Here is a 15,545-nt window from a genome sequence, read left to right as displayed (position 1 = left end):
TCTGTACAAGCTGCTTGTTTCACCTTACTGCCCAACCCATATTTCCGTGCCCCCGACCCACGCTTGTGGTGCTCTGCCTATCGCGTGCTTCTTGTTTTTTTTTTGTATATAGTGCAGATCTCTGCCAAAGGGCATTGGAGCACTCTCTGTGACCATTGATTTGTTTATTAGGTATGGAGAGATTAAGTGATGTGCCCAGGATCACAGGATGTTGAGCCAACACCAGGACTTGAATATGGTTCCCCAGTTCCAAAGTGGGCAGCCCTGGCCATAACGCCATGTTCTTCAGTCACTCCTCTGCTTTTACTGCCTAGCCAGATCAATGAAATGTCTCTTTAATGGGCATGCAAGACTCACGCCGTTACCACATTCAATACTCAAGTGAGTTTATTTGGCAAAGAAGGACAAAATGGCACACCATTTACCCAAATTAGTTTGATGCATTACATCACTCAGATCCGAACATTATGCTGCTTTATGTTTTTTTGCGAGGCTTCTGCTGCAATAAAAAACATATTCTCTGTGAAAACGTTCCACTGTTTTTGGCACTAGGTGTGTGTGGCATGTATCTAATCTAACCCATAAACATATTAAATGTGTTTTCCTCCAGGGCTGGGCTCCCATGACCCCTTTACCACCTCTAAGAATCCGATGAGAAATGTGTGTGTGTGTTGAGTGTGTTGTGTGTGTTTGGCCGGCCGTCTCAGCTGGCCAAACCCCTCATGTGCAGTGAAGCTCTTTCCAGCTGTAGCTGCGTTGCTGGGGCTAAAGAGGACTGGCACAGGCTCAAAGTCTGCCTGGGAGCGCAAATTGCCAACGCTCAGCCCAATCCTGAAGCTTCTGTCATATGGGAGCAGCATCAGGATTTGCTGCAGAGCAGGCTGGGAGCTTGTGCCCAGAGCGAGAAGCAGGAAGAGCCGATGCGCGGGAGATGGCGGCAGCAGCGTTACGATAAGTTAATTTTAATTTTTTTTACCCAAACCCTCCCCACCTCTCTCCAGGGGACGGGCCACTACTGGGCGTGACAGTGGTCTTTTAACCACTGTAAATCACAGAGCGGTGCCACCTCTGGTGTTGTGTTCCATGCTGTAGTTAGAGGGAAGAGAGCCTGCCATGTGGCAGAGTAAAAGAGGGCTGGATGGCAATAATGACCTTCATACACAGCTCAGTTATGATGCACCTGCTATAAATGTTCTATGTGAATCCCATGCCATTGATAGAAAACACAGCAAGCACATTAGCAGTGCTTAAAGCACTCACTGTCTGCACACAGCAAGTGATTGCCAAAAAGTGAAAGGAATAAATGACGCCACACATGTGCACTATTGAAATCCCAAGATGGATTGAACGGTGACTCCTCCCACGCCTCATACCCTGCTCACAGAGGTCACCCACCCATGGCCGGACAGGCCGTAGCGAGCACCGGGTGTTTCCCTGGTGGGCCGCTAGGATGGGGGGCGTTTTTGTTACCGGGGGCCAGTTTTGCAGCGTAGCTGCAATATCAACCCCTTGAGAAATAAAAGCGGCAGCGGTGAGAAGGGAGTGGTGCTTTCCCCCAGCAACCCCCCCCCCCCTCCTCCGGGCCCAGCCGAGCTGTTTGCCAGGGCCAGATACGGTTCCCAGTCCGGCCCTGCACCCACCCCATCCATGACGCTGCCTCCTGCCTTCCCCACAGCTCTCTGTGCTCCTCATGCGCTCTGTTGACTGCCTTGAGCCACAGCAGGTCAGACCAAATCTACATAATGGAAAGGAGGTTACACCCCTCATCTGACATTACTGCCCTAACTTCCGCAGTAAGGGTGAAGGTAGCCCCCACCGAGTGTACAAAATAACACACCTACCCAAAAAGATGACTCTCCAACCTTATTGATACAGCCAGCATCTTGCTGAGCTGCTCATGCCTTCCCACCTCTTTCTTTCCCGCCTCCTATGAACGGTGGGGCACGGCCCTCCAAGCTCACACACACCAGCCGCTGCTGCTAGTGGCTACCAAAGATAGTTTACTTCATCACACGATTTACACTCATCTATTCTCTTGGAAGAGTTTATTCAGAAGATGTGTTTCTCAACAACATCAAACCAGCGTGCATCACGGCTACGCTACATGCTGTACAGCCTCAGAGTCCTGTTTGCACAAGCAACGAAGTCTGCCCTCTCCTGAAAGATTCTTCCCGCGATGGGTATTGTATAAGAGCTCAAATTGGCTAAGCGAAAATTCAAGACTTCGCGACATATATATTCAGCTGTAAGCATGGTGTCAGATAAGATTGTAGATTTACAAGCTCTGAGTGGCCCGCCAATAGCCTTGCTTACGTAGTTTGTTCAGTTCCTGCTCGTCCTTGAAAGGGCTCCTTGCCCTAATTAATTTTCAGACCTTTCCTCTAAACACACGTTTGTTTATTGTTATTCAGTCACCCAAATTCTTCACTGTGCTACTATTTAATAGACACGTCAATCTTTCACCATGTTGCTATTTAATAGGCATTTCAACAACTCCTCACCTACTCACACATCCTTCGCCATGCCGTGATTGTATAGACATGCCAACTACTCATACATCCTTCACTGTGTCGCTACTTAAATAGGCATGCCAGCTACTCATTAGAGACTATTGTGTTATGTTATGGCGATTTTTAAAGCGCGCGGTTACCCGATAGGTATCCTGGCGCTGTCCTGTGCATGTTTGTTTGTCCCAAAGATTAGCTACCAATGAGTGTTGCCGTGCACTGTGTAACCAGTAGTCATACATAAGTAATGCTCGATGCAGCAGACATCCCTTATTCGAGATTGAGCAGGTGTTGGGAAATGGCAGGTCTCTAGTAAAATAGTCATGGATGTAACTTTTAGGGCAAATGAAAATGGCGGAGCTCTTAAGTCTTCTAGTTCCAGTTATGAGCAGCTCATCAAGTCCAGGTATGTTTCTTGGTTTCTGTTAAAGAGTAGTGCTGAATTTATAAAAGGATAAACAAATGGTGCCAGAATCCAGAAAAAAAACGTTAAGTGGAAACAAGCTCGTTCCATCAGCTGGAATGCTCGAGGGCTCTGTAATTAGTAGGGTAGGAGGGTTCTACAAGCCTTACTAGAATTTCGTCGCGCACTGAAAATTGCACCTGGTCGTATGAAAAGTGTTTGTGACTGTTTTGCCTCAAACATTGATCCTCCACCCTCTAACGCAGTGCTATGATGCACAATTCTTTACTCCATGGCTTCCATTTCCAGCAGCATTGGTTACTCTCGCAGGGATACAACCTAGTTGCTTACTGGACCAGCCCTTGCATCACCATTCACTTTTCAGTTTATTCTTCGTGTTTATGAACTAAGACGGACATTTTATAAGACATCTTTTACATTGCAGTTCTGTTACTTATCTAGGATTTAGTCAGACATCTTCGATCGTTACCGAGCTCATCAAACATTCAGCTACTACTGAAAGCTCTAATGGACGACTTGCATTTCCATCCTGCTGCTGGTAGCCAAGCAGGAAAGTGCACAACTGTGTAATTTAATTACATTATAATTGCCTTCTCAATAGTTTGATTTTGTCGTCTTACCTACAAGATTTACAATTAGAAGACTTATGTTCTCTCTCAGGTTGCTAATGCAATAAAGGCATCACTGCCGCAAGGTGCCATGAAGTCAACTAAAGATGGAACAAGATGTATTCAGGTTGAAATCACGCCTACATCATCGAGAATTTCAAGAAATGCGGTCACTAGTATGTCAATCCGTGGACATCGATGGAAAAGACATGGTAAGAACGCTTTCCTTGATTAATCGTTTGAATAGGTAATTCATTGATAAACGTTGCTTTATTTCGTCATCTGATTTTTGTCCTTTTGTCAAACTGTTTAGCATAAGTGAATTGATACGCAACCTGCCATCGTACCTAAGCTGTTTAAGCAAAGTAAAATTTAACATGACATTTAGGCCCTTATTAGGATGTTGGTCAGAAAGCCTACAACCAACATCCTTGGTTTGAATTCCGACTGCCGTATTACGATTACGGCAGTTAGAATTCAAACCGGCTGGTCACTCCGGCTGGCTTCTGCCACCATAATCCCATGTGGACGGTGTTTCCGCCATCGGGATTATGATTTCGGTTTCCGACAGGCTTTCCATGTCGGGCTTTCCGACATGGAAAGTCTGACGAAAAGCGACTTTGGGGGCCGCTAGCAGGGCCCCCCTTCTTCAGCAACCTCCGGTTGAGGGCCGGGTGGGCACCTATGGTGCCCCCTTTTAAATCCATGCACTGCGTGGCAGGCACCTCACGGTGCCTGCCACATGGTGCAGGGATTTACAGTGACTCACATTTTTCTATGGGAGCTTGTGATGCAGCCAGTTTCCGACTGCCTCACAAGCTCCCACAGGGAAATGTGAGTCTGCGACCGCACCATGTGCAGTCACATTGTAATTGCGGTTTTGGACCGCCAACCCGAGGTCGGTCAGTTTCAGAGAGTTTCTGAACTATGCACTGGCCTGTGATTGAATGCAAAGTATCCAGCATCCACTCCTAAGTGTCAAAGTCAAGTTTAGAATGATCAAAGCGTTTTTAAAATGACCACACTAAAATATGTCTGCGGTATCTGATATGAGTGCAAGGCTTCTATTCTGAAGAGTGGATGATCTGTAATAAAGTTCAACGTAAAGTATTCCTTATGCAGATGGATACATTTAAAATCAAATGGGATATATGAAAATCGAGTACTCAGGGAGTTTTGTGCCGGATAGTACTTCTCTGTCATAGGAAGATGTTGGCAGGGCTTCTGTTCTAAAAATACTAGTTGTTTCCAGTTACTGTGTTTTCTAGGTTTCTTTTGACGTTGCTCTTTCCTTCCTTTGTGATCTGCATTGTGCTTGTAGGGTAATGTATAGTTTCGCAGTCTCTCATTTGGGATCCTGCTGTTCAAGTCTAGCAGGCCATGTATGTTCTGCATGTCAGTGGCAGGCCACAATCTTGCCCGTTGGCACATGGATCATAAGAGCCTCTGATTTTTGACTGTAAAGATTCTTGGTGCCGGCACAACAATTGCTTTAGTATTCAGTGTCTCATCAGCCCATGGACGCTTTGCCAATGTGTGTTAGATCCCTGAAAAGATAAAAACACGAATTGGCAAAGCTGAAAGGTCTCGCCTATGGGAGCTCCTTGCTTTGACATTGATTTTTAGCCATGCTATACAGCAGTGTGGCTGCTTTACCGTATGGCTAAAAAAAAAACAGCCAGCACTAGTGCACTTTTTTCATAAAAAAAAATAAAACAGGGCAGTGAGTTGGGTGAACGAGACAACAGAGAAGGCGGGAGGGTGCAAGAGACGGATGTGGGTGGGTTAGAGGACACAGATAATAGAGAAGCACACGGACAATGGAGGGGGGGCTAAAGGAACTGTGAAAGCACATGCACAATATAGGTTAAGTGGGAGAGCCTCTGGAAACAAGCTCACAATGGAGGGTGCTTAGAAGGGGATAGGACAGCAAGCTGATGACACAGGGTGGGTGGGAAGGGCTGGGACAGCAAGCTGACAGTGGAGGGTGGGCAGGAGATACTGGGTCAGCAAGCTGACAATGGAGGGCGGGCAGAATAGGATTACAAAGCAAAGTGACAACAGAGGGCTGGCGGGAGGTGCTGGGGAACAAGGTGACAACCGAGAGCAGTTGGGATGTACCGGGGAAACAGTGGATGGCTGGAAAGAGGGACTAGTGCAGCAATCTGAAAAAGAGGGCAGGTAGCAGGGGCTAGGAAAGCAAACTGACAGCAAGCTTATAAAGGACGGTGCGAGGGATGAAATAGGGCAGCAAGCTGACAATGGAGGGCAGGAAGGTATTGGCAGCAAAGTGACAACAGATGGTGGACTGGAGGGATTGTATGTTGGGGCGGTACACTGACAACAAAGGATAGGCGGGCCTGGGGAAGTAAACTGACAATATATAAGGGAGGATGGGTCTGAAGCAACACACGCGGACAATGGAGGGGATGGGGAACCACACAGACAACAGAACGTGAGCAGGAGGGTTTGGGAAAACCCGCAGACAATGAAGAATGGGTGAGAAGGAATAGGTATGCAAATGGACAACCCAAGGTGGGCTGGCAGAACTGGCAGCTGTCCCCTCCATTTCCTCAGGTTGCTGGTCCTGCCGTGAGGGGAACGGCGCTTTTGAAACGACTCCCGCCTTCAGGGTGGCAACTGTCTTGCCCTGCCGTGAGGGAAACGGCCAGCGAAAAACACCAAATCCCAGAATCCCCAGTCCCGGGCGCCTGCTATCTACATCACCAGGCTGCGCCGGGGGGGATTAAAGACCGCCTCCACACCCACAGCGCCCGGGCGAAGCCCGGGCCAAGGGCGGGCCCATCCTTGCCTGTCAGGGCCCGTTAGAGGCCGGGCAGGGCCACCCCACTGACGTTCCCGCACCTGGACCCACCAAGATATAAGGTACTGTTTGAAAAGTACGAAAGGTGGATGTTCTGTTCTATTTCTTTTAATATCTACAATTGCACAGGCGATATAACTTATTGACTCTTGGACTATATGCTTCATTGTTCCCTCTTTGCAAAGCTTTGTGATATCTATCATCTTAGGGAAGTTTATTAACCATCTGCGTGATTGCGTATTTTCTATTTTCCATTCGCAAACATGAAAGGCACTGGTAAAAAATCCAGTCTGTCTACTTCTCGCCCAGCAACTAGGCACCAGACTGCAACAACGCAATCTCTCCCAAGTCTGACAGCCATTGACAAAATGCTCCAGCAAACAATTGGAGTCGTGGCTTCAGCTATAGAAAACACAGAGCGGCGTCTATCAATCACTCCCGCAATTCCTTCTTCTACCCAAATAATGGAGGATGCTTCAATTGTTACTATAAATCCTCCATATTATAACTCTTCCATCTTGTGTTCTTTTGCTGAGCTCCCTTGTGCACAGCCTATCACTAGCGATACGCATGTAATAGAGGCTCGCAATTCCCCCCCCCCCCCACACTCTTCACCCAACAAGGTTTCTGCGACCAATATTGTAGCCAAGAAACCCAGGACTGGGAAGAACAAAGTACCAAGGAAAAATGTGCCTTTAACCAAATCTTCCACACTGATTGATGGCACTCCTACTCTGTCCCCTATGCAGGCGCCTCTTTGGGCCACCAATATGAAACTAGACCTTCAGACACACATAGAACAGTTACTTGGCTCGCACTTTAAACCTTTGCTAACCAGGCTGGATAGATTGGTTTCCACTATTAATAACGCAGGCTTTGGCAAAGCCAAATCGACTAGTTCTCTTGTAAACCCCTGTTACAGCTCTGTTCTTGCTCATGATAATCCCCTCGTTAGCTCTGAGGCTTTGTCTGTACCCCCACAAATGGTGGTTAAGACTGTCCCTGATACAACTACTCCTTTGCCCAGGGACACAGATCCTGAAAGTTGTATAGTACAGAGAGAGACTACCGAAGCGGGGGAAAAATGTTTAATCAAGTGAAAGTAAGCAGTAATACTGCTAGAGAGGGGCTTAACAATGCATTGCCCTGTATAGATTTACCGCTCGAGTCCCTTCCATATGTTGTTGTACTTGCTGGTGTCCCTCCTCTATCCCAAGGGAAAAATGAGAACTATCTGGAATTGAAAAACAAATGTATGCATTGGTTCAATTTAAATAGCCCTCTCCCCTTTAATATCTCTGGAGAAATATTGGGTGTAAGGAGAATAGACTGGATTGGGCCCACACCCAAATCCATTGCAGGAAATTGTGTCATCGTTAACTTTAGGCACACTCTTGCTGTAGATTATATCTGCAGTAGGATACCTCCTAGGTCTAATACCCAAATCATCCCACTGCATTTGTCATATTTTTATCCAGTATCCCAGCATAGAGTAGGACAGAACAGAGGTACCAGGTGGGTGGGGGGACAAAATAAATTGCATGACAGACCATGCCGAGAAATGGTAATCCGGGAGGATCGGCACCAGAACATCCCCATATTGTCACTATTCCCTCAAAAAAATAGATTTAGCATGTTGGAGGAGGTTGATTGACCAGGCGTGATCCAGAGTCTAGTTCCCCAGCCAGTTAACACCATGGGTATCCAAATAGCTGTAGATAGGGGTAGCTGTGAGAGGAGCATTCTAGAACATGCACCAGCGCCTTGTCCCTTGAGTATACCTCTGGAAAGTCTGGTAGTAAGACAAATTATGGATAACGATGTGGTTGTTTTCCCTGAGGACTTCCTACTGGGAGTTAATCCTGGGGATACTATATCTGAAATTAACCCTCAAACACGAGATCACTGTCAAAATCTTAAGGCTGGTGACATACCAGATAGGAATGGAGCCATAGATGGGGAAATAAAAATGTTGTCATGGAACGTGGCTGGGATAAAGAGTAAGCTATCTATCCCCGAATGGAGTAATTTCACAGGCAGCTATGATATCTGCCTATTGCAAGAAACGTGGGCCACGGAGGAGAATCCAAGGATTGGTTATGCCACTTTTGACATTTTGGCTACCTCAAGTGGCAGAGGGAGGCCTTCGGGTGGCCTTTCAATATGGGTAGGGACGCACTTGGGCGCCTTGGCAGTCCAGATCCCAACTAATTCTCTTGACGTCCAATGTGTTCTGCTAACACTAAAAGATAATACAACGGTTGCTTTAATAAACGTCTATTCTAGACCAGTCAAGAATGGTCAAGAATCTGGCACCATTGACGCACTGAAGCACTTTATATTGTCTCTTGATCCCCCAGCCCCTTTAATAGTAGGAGGAGATTTCAACTGCCAATTCGAGCCCCTCGAGTCTTCTGATATTGGAGAATTAGATGACGAGGACCAGTTCTGGCATGTTTGTGAACCACAAATTTCTCCTGTCAGAGCTTGGACTCCCTTGGTACTCCAAATTAATTTTTTATCCCTTGCACTGTCCCTAAGGGCCTGTAATGGGAGACTCAAACCTGATCGTCCGGGCCTCCCAACGTTTAACAGACCAGGCCAAAACTCCAATATTGATTACATACTAATGGAAATAAGACATTGGGATAATATATTGGAGTTTACAATTTACCCTAGGCAAGACAGTGATCATAATGCCCTCGTTTTAACCCTCAAACCAGGAAGCTTTGGTTTAACAAATCCTCCCCCTAATTTAAATAGTTTGACGCTTCCAGTACTCCTTTCTAATAATAGGAGGAGGGTTAAATGGCCCCATTTTCAGAACTCCCCCGCTAAACTTGCGGAAATATACCAGATAGTTCTCCCGTTCCTTTCCACAATGGGGGATGTAAGTGTAGACAACCTGAGTGACCCCACTGTGATCCATACTCACTTAGTTGATAACTTGGTGGGTTTGTTTAACCCTGTGGGGGAAAAAACAACAGCAGGCCAAAACACATCCCTGGTACAATGATCTCTGCAGAAAAGCAAAAAAGGAATTGCTCCTGGCATTAAAAGGCAAAGACAGGGCTAATCTAAAGAAACTCCGCCTAGAATATAAGAAGGCTATTTCTAGGGGGAAGAATGAATGGGAGGAGCAAAGGTGGGAGGCACTTAGGCTAACCCTTTCCCGTAGAGATCCCAAGGCGTTTTGGGCTATTGTGAACTCTGGAGAGAGTAGGGGAGCCTTGCCCCCAACTGCAAACATAGCCCCACAAGTGTGGGAAACGCACTTTGGGGAACTGTACGGGAATTTGGGCGATCCCCTAAATATCGATTCACCACTAGAGTGTACACTAACGAGAGGAAGTGACCCTGCCCTAGGCGACACTGAGACTGGTCTTTCGTTCCCCACCCCCGAGCCCCATCAAGAGCGACAACCGTTCCTACCTGTGGTGGGTGTGGGTATTCCTTCTCCAGAACTGCTTGAGGCCATTACTCTTAAAGAAGTAGAGCTTGCAATAGCAAGGCTCTTGATTAATAAAGCTCCCGGTTTAGACAAGATACCCCCGGACTTATTCCGCTCCCAACCTAAAATCTGGGCCCCGTACTTGGTAGTGCTATTCAACTCAATCCTCAAGGGGGGTGATCTCCCAGACACCTGGTTGGGCGTGGAGATAGTCCCTATATTCATGAAAGGCTGTCCGCTAAAGCCGGTAAATTATAGACCAATTAGCCTTATTGATACCTCCCAGAAACTATTGGGCAGAATTATCTTAGATAGAATCCTGGGATGGATGGATGAAAACAAGATATTGTCTACACTGCAGGCAGGGTTCTGATCTGGGATCTCAACTATAGATCAGATTTTCCGGTTACAGGTTCTATACTGGAAAACTGTAAGAGTGGAGGGGGGCAGCCTCTACCTCATCTTTGTCGATCTGCGCTCTGCCTTCGACCTTGTCCCAAGAGGAAAGTTGTGGAAAGTTCTGGCAGACATGGGTCTTCCCCCCTATCTCCTGAATATTTTAATCAGACTCCACAATGGTAATTATGCTCAGGGTAGGTGCGGGAGGCATAGTGATTTGTCTGCACGCTTTCCTGTTAGGAATGGCGTGCGACAAGGGTGTGTCTTACATTAATGGTCTCGTCAACCACCTGGCTGACGTAGTTAATACTGATGCCCCTAGATTGGCTACGGGAAGAGTGCCCGCTCTGATGTTTGCTGATGACACCTTGTTGTTATCTAAAACATCATCGGGCATCCAGCGTATTTTGGATGGCTTCCTTGTATTTTGTACTGCTCGAGGCCTGGAGATCAATTTGGATAAAACCAAGTTCATGATCTTCAATCCCCCAAAACAGACCCGTCCAAATCTCACCCTAAATGGCTCCCCTCTAGAGAGAGTCAGGACTTTTGTCTTCGGGATTACCTTGACAGAGCACCTTGATTGGGGCCCACAAATCTCAAAATCAAGGTTGAAGCTGTCTCAAATAGTGGGAGGGATTAGCAAGGTCCAGCGCGTCTCGGTTTTTAAACCAGCAGCCCCGGTAGTTGAAATATATCGACTGCAAGCCAGAACTGCTTCATTGTATGGAGTCGAACTATGGGGCCACAAAAACATCACTAAATTAACCATGGTTGAGCAGGGCTTTATGAGAAGTCTTGTAGGTTTGCCAATAAGTACACCGCTCATTCCCCTACGATTTGACCTGGGGATAGAACCCATTGAAGACTTATCAACTTTGCGGCCCTTGCTTTACTGGAAACGACTTTGGACGGTGCCAGAATTGGCATCTTATAGAGAGGAATTTATGGAGGTTTGGGGTCTGATTAAAAATAAGAACATCCCCTGGTTATCTCATATTCAGGACCTTTGCACAAAGATCGGCAGGACCGACCTTTGGGAATTCCCGGAGGTATCCTGTAACAAGACATCCAAAACTGAACTTACTGGCCATATACGGCAGCTGAGATTACTTGCCCTTCACGGTTCAAGCTCTTTGGGGAAACTTACTACAGAGTTTCTCCTAATAAAACCCGAAGCAAGAGCAGAGGTCTTCCTAGATGTAATCTACCCACCCCTTGCAAGGAAACTCTACTTGCAGTTAAGGCATGGCAGCATACCGCTCAGGGCATTCACCCATAAATGGGCAAAATTAGAAAATGCTGCCTGCCCGGCTGGTAATCATAACCAAGAAGATATATGTCATGTTCTGTTTTTTTGCCATGCGTACCTACCAATAAGGAAAAAGTGGCTCATCCCCTTATGCAGGAATCTTAGGTTTAGACACTGCATGCATGCATGCAGGGTCTTAACATATGATACTCACCCCACTATTGTGTTTGCTGTATCCCGTTTTTTATATGGTTTATGGCGTAGAAGGCAAAGTTTTTTATAACCATCTCGTCCTTTTATTAAATTAGTTTTCTTGATAACACAAGTTTAATTCATTCTTAATCATTGTATTAATCTGAACTCTATTTATTGTTTTAATGTAACATGCAATTTTTGCTTGTGATTTTACTTGTGCTTTCATGGTCTTTGACCGAAATAAAGTTATCAAATGAATGAAATAGATAAGAGGGAGGTGAGAAAGCAAGACTGGCAAGGGAGCATGGTTAGATTAAGCAAGAATGGCAACTGAGGAAGGGTAATAAATTGGAGCATAAATGGAGAAATACACAAGGGAAACAGTTGGAAAACAAGCATTCTCGTAGAGCACTTAAAGAAAAAAGATGCTCTTGAAAATTAAGCAGTGGAAGGATACAAGTAATGCGTTCATGTTCCAGGAGAGTGACAAACACAAGAAAGGAACGAGAGCCTACAGAAGCTGACAAACCAGAAGCAGGCAAATGAGATTGAGGATTAAGCTCACCAATTGTAAGCAAAGAGCGGGCTCTAAGCCCACTGTAAAATAACATGTTTTGCAGCAGAGACTGCAAGCACTGTCATAGGTGACACCTAAGAACCTCAGTCCAGCCTCACAAGTGCGGGACCGAGCAGATCATTTTGGCAGAACCCACCTGCTAAGCCTATGTGCAGGATCGCCTGTGCCTGTACTGAGAATGAATGCTTCCTCCTCTCATTGGGGTTGCAAAAACACCTCCATGCTCGACGAGGCCAGAGTTCGGAGTATAACTTTATTCATTCCATTGGAAAATGTGGCCGGCTTAGTTTCATACTCATTGCCACAGTTGATGTGCCTGTCTTAATATTGTAGTTGTTGCCACCTACATCTCAGCAGGGACACAATATGTGCATATGCATGGGAAAGAGAGTGCAGGTGGAGCAAAGGATCCCTTGGGACAAGTCACATCTACAAACAAAACATCAATGGAAACGCTCTACTAAGACTTCCTCTCGATCCTCTCTGTGACATGTAAATGCAGTGCAGATCCTGGGGCCATCCATTCACTCTGTGAAATTTCGCTGCAGAATGGTGGCACTTTTCATCTATGGCAGACGGCCCGCACACTGCCCTCAATTCCCATCAAGAGAAGTGGACCATAGCAATAACAAACACAGCAGTAGGAGTCTGTTCTGCCCAGCATCTTGATTGCTGAATTGTTCTCACACAGTTTTACTCTCTTCTTTCTCTTTAACTTCCCTACTCCTGGTATCCTGTTCTCCCTATCTCCTGTATACAGAGTGGGTACAAGTATTAAGTCTGTTAGGTTATATCTTAAACAGTACTGTTAGACCTGGTACCATTGACGTGAGTCTCTCTTCCATTTTTCACTGATTGCCTCCTCTGTTTTTTATATGTTTTGCTGGTTTAGATGCTTTGGGCACTATGCAACTGCTATTCAGTGCCTCAGTGCAAGTGCTTCCTATGTTAAATTGATGTACTGGATTAGTGACTCCATGATTGTCTTACTTGATTTACTTGTCAGACCCTAGTATAGTGCACCATTTTTGCCCAAGGCCTGTAAATCAAATGCTGCTGGTGGTCTTGCAGCACTGGTTGTGCCACCCACAGAAGCAGCCTGTAAAGTGTCTCTCAGGCCTGCCATTGCAGAGCCTGTGTGCAGTCTAGTACTGCCATGTCGACTTGGTGATTGCACCCACTTACCAGTCCCTAAACCTTCCCCTTTCTTCATATCAGACACCCCTAATGTAGGCCCACGGGCAGGTCCCTTGTAAGTATAAGGTAGGACAAGTCCTGGTATGTGTGGCATGTCCTAATTGTGAATTACAGCCATTTTCGTTTTTCACTATGGCAAGGCTACCAGTCCCCATAGGCCAGAATGGGCAGTTTGATTATAACCTCTTATAATCCTAACTGACCCAGGGAACATGGTAGAAATTTGAGTTTAGTATGCCTGAACTCAGAACGATAAAATGCATCTTTTAGTAAAGTTGGTATCTGAAAGAAACACGTTAGTTAGATTCCTCACCTTAGAATATCCCCAGGCGTCAGGCTGGATCCGGAAAGATTTTTGTAGCAGTACCCCTTGTGCGTCGCTAGGTATCGTCCGCAGCTCCGCGTCCGTCGTCCGCGTCGTGCGCCGGGATGACATCGTCGGAGTACTTAGACGCCGCCCTCGCGCACTGACGTCAGTTCTTTTTTCCGCACCAGTAAGCGCCGATCGGGTAAGAGCTTACCCCTAGTCATTTTTTGACTAACTTTTTGACTCTTTTTGGTCTATCGACTCGACTCTGGTGCTGGTAGGATGCCTGGTTTTAAAGCCTGTGACGCCTGTCATCGCCTGATGTCGGTGACGGATCACCATCGCCGGTGCCTTTACTGCCTGGGGGCGGACCACGACGTGGAGTCGTGCCCCGACTGTCAGGCCTTGACATCGAAAGCTAGGCGGGAGCGGTCCCGTAAGCTTCTCGAGCTTCGGCACTCGGCTCCGCGCCACTCTCGGTCCCGGTCCAGGAGGAGGTCCAAGGACCGATCGCGGAGCCACATCCATCGTCATCGCTCGTCGGGGTCTTCGGGTAAGTCGAAGCACTCCAAGAAGTCCAAGAGACGACATCGCTCTTAGGACTGCCCTCGCCGGTCGCGCGACTCGGCCGAGGGTCAGGGTGGTCCCACCCCCGCGGCTCCGTCGGAGCCGCAGGAGCCGCGTCCGTCCCCATACCCGCCGGTCCCTGGGACTGACGCGACTCCGGCGGAGGTCAGTGCCTTCCTCTCGGCCATGAGGGGCCTGGCTCCGCCGTCGACGCCTGTAGGCGCGCCTTCGGGCCCCGCAGGTTCGACTGGGTGACCTCTCGTGCCGGCGGCTCCGGCCCCGGTGCCGTCGACGGCTCCGGCCCCGACACCGCAGGTCCCTAAGAGATCCAGGCCTGGATCTCGGTCGGCGCCGGTCGACCTCACGACGCCTCCTCCGCCGGCGCCGACACCGGTTCCAACTCCGACGCTGTCCCCGGACGACGTCGTTCCCCAGTTTAGCCTCGGTCCGGGCCCGACGCTGGCACGGCGCCGCTGCCGGCGCCGATTGGTGAACACTTCATCTACTGCCCGGCTCCGATCGTTCCTCCTGTTTATCGGGAATAGGATGACGAGAGCGACTGGGAGGGGTATGATGACCCTATGGCCGCTCAGGCCCAACTTTCTCAGGACTGGGCAGAGGAATTGGGGGATGCCAGCGGTCTGGATACCTCCCCGGACGATGGTTTTATCTCTTCTCCGACTGTGGCCTCGGAGGAGGGTGCAGCCTTCTCAGTGGTGCTGCGCAAGGCGGCCGAAGCCCTAGGGCTGGAGTTGCCTGCTGTGGCCGTGAGGACTAACGTCCTCACTGAGGTCCTTCAACCAACAGCAAGCTCCACTGAGCCTCTGCTGCAGTTTAATGAGAAAAATATTAGATGGGGGTCAAACCCAATATACCCTTGAGGGCTTGGGCAGATAGATACGAGAAGGTTAATGTGCCAACAAGGGATTTATTTTAAAGTGATCTGTTAATTGTGAGTTTCAAAGATTTGAATCAATAGGCATGTTAAGATAAATTAACATCAATGTGAAATCAATTCAGTTAGCTGGACATCATAAATATATAATGATAACAACGCACACGGGGGTTTCTTTTGTGATTTAAGCACAATAATTTTTATAGTTTTATCCAAAGTAAAAAGAGTACAAAAGAGACATAAATTAAAGCAATATATCATGAAAACAGGGGACGGAGTTAAGTCCTCATTTCATCTAGATACACACATCTATTCCTGATTAGTTTGAACAGAGATGAAGCT

The 15,545-nt window shown here is 47.4% G+C and overlaps 1 protein-coding gene across 1 annotated transcript in view; it reads left to right on the top strand.

Annotated features, from left to right (window-relative positions):
* Window positions 1-15,545, top strand: part of HYCC1 (hyccin PI4KA lipid kinase complex subunit 1) — a 410,819-nt gene that overhangs the window by 341,721 nt on the left and 53,553 nt on the right. The window contains exon 10 of the mRNA XM_085631524.1: window positions 3,592-3,751. Coding sequence (XP_085487650.1) covers window positions 3,592-3,751 — 160 coding nt within the window. The remainder of the gene's footprint in view (window positions 1-3,591; window positions 3,752-15,545) is intronic.

Source organism: Triturus cristatus, chromosome 10 (assembly GCF_964204655.1).
Source record: "Triturus cristatus chromosome 10, aTriCri1.1, whole genome shotgun sequence".
NCBI lineage: Eukaryota > Metazoa > Chordata > Amphibia > Caudata > Salamandridae > Triturus > Triturus cristatus.
The sequence above is the reverse complement of the archived record's forward strand: the minus strand, read 5'-3'. Positions and strand labels throughout refer to the sequence as shown.